The following is a 6,000-nucleotide window of genomic DNA, read 5'->3' as shown; positions in this document are numbered from 1 at the left end:
GAAAAAAAAATCTATGTGTGGAGCAATCATTTTCAAATATACCAGTGTCATATTAATAGTTTGTGGACCATGGAACATAAGGAGTTTTTGCTGATCTGACCAATTGTAAAATACAGTGGTATTCATTGTAAGCTATATTGGCTGAGAGGTCGACAAGTATTGTCTTAAAAATATAAAAACTAAAATGCAAAAATTAGACATAACCACAAACCTACAAAATAAAAATTCCATGCGAATGTAGCAGTGGCAGAATTCAACAGAAATACGATCAGTTAAAGCGGAAGAATGACTCAAGACATAACTAACATGTGTGCTAAAGGAAATGAAAGTTGTTTGTTTCATTTCTAGTCCAGCAAAGAAGTTCAGTTACACGGGGAACTCCAAAGAACAGAACAGTTCAGTGTCATTGACAACAAAGGAAAAACATTTTGCTCTGTTGAAGATGTACGTAGCTTGAAACGTGCCATTAAGTAAATTCAATGTATGCTCAAGAAAATGGAAGCACTTCAGAGGTCAGTAGATAAGAACATGTATTGTTTTCTTGGAGAAGCAATTTAATTTGTACGCTCTTTCAGTTGCTCGTTAATGCAGCCTTTGAGTTAAAAAGCACAAGGCCATGTAGTGCTCAAGAGGATGTCAACATTTTCCTGTGATTACATACATGTTGAGATTACAATTTTGGTATGGTGCTGGCACTTCAGCACAATAATGCTGTTAAAATAGAAGTAAAAGCAACCTGATCTGCTTCATTTTGCACCTCTCATGCCAGTTATGTTGGTGATGAGAAATTGCTTGGATTTGGGAGTTTCATCAGCAGATAGAGAGTTCTGAAAATGATACTTGAAAAGAATTTGAGCTTGTCCTGCAGTCACCAAGATTCTAAAATTATAATATTCGGTTTTTGTTGCTTCCAATTGTTATGATTGGTGAGTCAAAAAAATGTGTCTGTTGGTGGGTTGCTGCAATGTACATAGCCTGGCACAAAAGTTTGCATAGGGAATGCAGTAAAGGATGAAGCATGTTTTTGTTTAATCCCTTCAGTGATATTGATGTCCCAAATTCAACCGGCATTTGATGCCCATCCCCAGTTGTCTTGGAGTATATGGTGATGAGTTGCCTTCTTGAATCACTGCAGTCCATATGCTGTGGATAGACCCAAAATGCTGTTAGGGAGGGACTTCTATGATTTTGTCCCAGCAGCACTGACTAAATGGCAATACCTGTATATTTTCAAGTTAGACTGGTGAGTGGCTTAGAGGAGAACTTGCCTATGGATCTGCTGCCATCTAGATGGGAGTATTGTGGATTTTGAAGGTATTGTCTAAGGATCTTTGATAAATTTCTGTAACTTTTAGATAGTACATGCCACAGTTACTGAGTGCTGGAAGTAGTGTGTGAATGTGGTGCCAATCAAGTGGGCTGTTTTCAACTGGATGGTGTCAAGCTTACTGAGTATTATTAAAGTTGCACTCATCCAGGCAATTAAAGAATATTTCTCCTACTCCTGACTTATTCCTTGTAGGTGGTAGGCAGGCTTTGGGGAGTTAGGGGGTGAGTTAATCACAGCGGCATTCCTAGGCTCTGAACTGCTTTTCTAGCCTTTGTATTTATATGGTGAGTCCAGTTTGGTTTCTAGGCAGTTGTAACCTCAAGTATTGATAGTGGGGATTCAGCGATGATATTGCCATTGACTGTAAACAGTAATGGTTAGATTCTCTCTTATTAGAGATGGACATTTGTGTGATATGCACATTACTTACCACTTGTCAGCTCAAGTCATGATATTGTGCAGTTCTTGCTGCATTTGGACATGAATTCTTCAGTATCTGAGGAGTTGAAAATGGTAGGAGGAAGTGAGGACTGCAGATGCTGGAGATCAGAGTCGAGAGTATGGTGCTGGAAAAGCACAGCCGGTCAGATAGCTTCCGAGGAGCAGGAGAATCAATATTTTCGACATAGGCCCTTCATCAGGAATGAGGCTTGTGGACTGGGGGTGGTGAGAGATAAAAATGGTGCTGAACATTGTGCAATCATAAGCGAGTATCGCCATTTCTGACCTTATAATGAAAGGAAGGTCATTGTTAAAGCAACTGAAGATGGTCTGGTCAGAGACACTATTCTGAGGAACTCCTGCAGAGATGTTCTGAAATTGAGATCACTGACATCCAATAACTACAATCATCTTCCTATGTACCTGGAATGACTCCTGTCAGTAGAGAGCTTTCCCTCTGATTCCCATGATTCCAGTTTTGCTAGGCTTCTTGATACCACACAGAGTTGTCATTTCACCTCTGGAATTTAATTATTTTATTCATGTTTGGACCAATATACTAACTGCATGTCCTTTTGGGTAGTGATGAGATTTAGATTTTAAAAATGTATATTGTTATCTTTCTGTTTGAGAGCCATTTGCTCAGAGACAGGACAGCACAATGTTTCAAGATGAGCCCTTTGAATTCTAATTGAATAAACGTGTTTAAATTTGAGTTTGTTAATTCACAGTTAACTTGTTTCATGAAATTTTGAGGGCTCATACCAATGAGATGTGCTGCATTGTTACTTGGAGTCCAAGTCTCAAGTCTCTGTTTTTTTTGGAAAAAAAAGAGATTCTTGAAACATAATGTTCCCTACTTTTGGGCCAGAAAGTCAGAATTCTTATCATAACATGTCTTTAACAGGCTAATTAAAAACTTAACAAGATAGAGAGAAATTACCTTGTCTTGTGCTATTTAAACTTGAGAAGGTAAATTTTAATGCACAATACGAACCTGCAGTGTCCCACCAACCGACTGGAGTTTGAAGCATTGGTATTATTAAATGGTGGTGGTTTATTCAACATGTTACCAATCTAGGTAGGATGTCAATGACAGCCTTATGACGTAGGCCAGCCAAGTCTACACACTGACAAGTGGGAAGGGATTTTTGAGAGACTGTCACTCAAGAAAATGCCTGAGAAAGTCTCGGATGTGAGTGACTTAATCTTTTCTTGTGGGTCTATATCCCGTTTTGTCGAGTCGTCCTTAGAAAAGAAATTACTGCAGATATGTAGGATGTATTGGTTGAAATCTTCAAATATTCCCGAGATTATTGATTGATCCTGGCAAGGTTCCAGCGTATTGGAAAACAATAAGTGTATCACTACTATTCAAGAAAGGAAGAGAATTAAGTGCAGAAATCTACAATCCGGTTAGCCTAATACCTGTCAATGGGGACAATGCTAGAATCCATTATTATGGAGTTGTAGCTGATACAGTCATTATACTTTAAGACAAAGTCAACAGGGGAAATCTTATAGAGGCCTAAAGAAAGTGAACTATGCCAAGAACTGCACGAGAACTCATTGAGAAGCCTGGTGAGTTCTGTCTCGCATTAGGATCAACTAATGCATCTTGTAACAAAGCAGTGGCTGGATAATTGCTTGTTTATCACCTTTATTAGCAGCATATATCACTTCATTCATATACAGCTTCCTATCCTACTACCCACCACAAGCAAACTAGGTTCTGAGAATTCTCAATATGGAAGGCAAATTAGGTACCTGTTGATTTCAGCTTGCAGCTGGTTATCAAAGCCTCTATGTTTCTCAACATGCAAAAACAGCTCAGGGTATGACTCACAAACACCATCTATATGCATCACTCATCCACAATGTTAGCATCCAGTAATTGCTAGGCCCTCGTAATCATCATAATACCTCTTCAAACATCTTCCAAGCAGATCAGAGAGATATTAGGATGATTCTGAGAGAATATTTCATGAGTAGTTAGTTTTTCTGGGTACATTGAATGGTTGCGTTTGTGGGTATGTTCGTTGAACAACCACGACCACTGGCAACTGAGCTACAAATCTTCACACAAACCTTGAACATTGATTGGTAGAATGTGAAAGGGAAATCATGTTTAATAAAATGGTTGTTATTATTGGACTATTGTTATATTTTCTATAGGTATAATAAGGTATCAGATAAAAGGTAACACAATAAGAAGTCATGGTGTTGGGGATAATAACAATAGAAGATTGGCTAATTAATCAGCATGGTGGCTCAGTGGTTAGCACTGCAGCCTCACAGCACAAGGGACCCGGGTTCAATACCCGCCTCGTATGACTGTCTGTGTGGAGTTTGCACATTCTCCCCGTGTCTGTGTGGGTTTTCTCTGGGTGCCCTGGTTTCCTCCCACAATTCAGAGATGTGTAGTTCAGGTGAACTGGCCATGCAAAATTGCCCATAGTGTTACGTGCATTAGTTAGGGGTAAATATAGGGTAGGGGAATGTGTCTGGGTGAGTTACTCTTTGCAGGGTCGGTGTGGACTTGTTGAGCTGAAGGGCCTGTTTCCATACTGTAGGGAATCTAATCAAGATTGTAATCAGGCCAAATCCAAGTGGTGGAACCCAAACTGAGCTTCAGTGAGCAGGTTACTGCTAAGCAGGTGTTGCTTGATACCACTGTCGATGACGTCTTCTATCACTTTACTGATGAGGGAGAACAGACTGATGGAGCATTAATTGGCCAGGTTGGATTTGTCCTGCTTTTTGTGTACAGGACATTCCTAGGCAAATTTCCACATGGTCAGTTCAATGGAGGGTTTTATTTATATGAATTCAGACTTTGACTCCACAAGAGTTGTATGGTGGTCACTCTTACAGATACTATTATGGACAGACGCATCAGTGCCAGGCACATTGGTTAGGATGAGGTCAAGTTTGTTTTTCCCATTTGTTGTGTTATGTTATTCAGGTGGATATCCTCAATAGGTATGGGTTACTACCGGATTAAACTACAGTACCTCGGGCATATACCTGAGGCCGTTACCTGTCAAGTTTACCAGTGGTCCCTATTGACTGTATGGTCCTGATAGCTACAAACTCGGCTGGGTTTATCGCAGGTCTCTAGGTCCCTTCAGTTTATCCTTTCACCTAGGAGTGAGAGGGATTCACTTTAAGTCAATCCTAATGCCTTCTCAGCTAAGTTCTAGACTTAACATACCAACACAAAGGTAAACATATCTTATCAAATAAAGGTTCGGCGAATACGAAGTGTGTGGTGTAAAATATAATAGAAATTTATCAATATAATAAGTTGAATACTCACAATCAGATGTTTTCAGTTAATCACAATCGTTACAGCCTTTTTGAATGTTCTTAAAAGATACCTAGGATAAAAGCAGAGCTTAATATCTGAGTGTCCCAAATGGGATCTTCTTAGACTAGCGTGTTTCAGCTAGTTGGTTCAGATTGTATCTTCTTCAGGCTAGAATGCAGTGCCTCAACCGAGAATCTTTTAGGCAGGCGTATTTCAGCAAGCTCTTAGCCGTCCGTATGCTTCATCCGATCGGTCTGTATTTTGCACAAATGTGTCTTTTCTGCAAGCCTGGTGGTTCAGAGGATCTGCAGTTAAGCCGAGATGGTTGGGTGACTCATTGTCTGTGTTTCAAGACAAGAGTGAGTTCTGTCTGTTTTAGCTCTGCTTTTATCCCTTACAGTCTAAGTTAAGCAATTACATCATTTGTTTAAAGAACTGGAATCTCAAACTGTGCCTCGGTCAGCATTGTTTAAAGGTCGCGTTAAACACTTAATTAGCTGAGAAAACAATAAGTAGCTGATAAGTAGCTGGTAAAGAGCAGCTGCCACGTAGTCATAGTTATACTTAATTGTTGCTAGGCTAAAATACAATAAAGAGTTAATAGTATCATTGTTGCTACAATCTAATATAATCAGGTAAAATTCCACAGAAGAATTGAGTCTTTTCATGAAGAAGTAGACGGATCCCATGACACTTAACGAGTTAATAGTATCATTGTTGTTAAGCTTAATCTTATACAATATAATATAATCAGGTAAAATTCCACAGAGGAATCGAGTCTTTTCATGAAGAAGTAATGGATCCCGTGACATCCCCCTCTTGAAAAGCGAGATTTCCCCATGTGTCTTTAAAAAGTTCAAATGATAGCTGAACAGAGTTCTACAATGATTGTTGTACCAATAGCAGCATGTATCAGGAA

The 6,000-nt window shown here is 39.3% G+C and overlaps 1 protein-coding gene across 1 annotated transcript in view; it reads left to right on the top strand.

The window, feature by feature from the left end:
• Window positions 1–425: 425 nt before the first annotated feature.
• The window catches only part of ccm2 (CCM2 scaffold protein), a 119,026-nt gene continuing 113,451 nt past the window's right edge, over window positions 426–6,000 (top strand). Inside the window, exon 1 of the mRNA XM_060851534.1 lies at window positions 426–512. Within this exon, the coding sequence (XP_060707517.1) occupies window positions 480–512 (33 nt within the window). The 5' untranslated portion in view covers window positions 426–479. The remainder of the gene's footprint in view (window positions 513–6,000) is intronic.

Source organism: Hemiscyllium ocellatum, chromosome 3 (assembly GCF_020745735.1).
Source record: "Hemiscyllium ocellatum isolate sHemOce1 chromosome 3, sHemOce1.pat.X.cur, whole genome shotgun sequence".
NCBI lineage: Eukaryota > Metazoa > Chordata > Chondrichthyes > Orectolobiformes > Hemiscylliidae > Hemiscyllium > Hemiscyllium ocellatum.
This window is presented reverse-complemented; position numbering and strand designations above follow the sequence as displayed.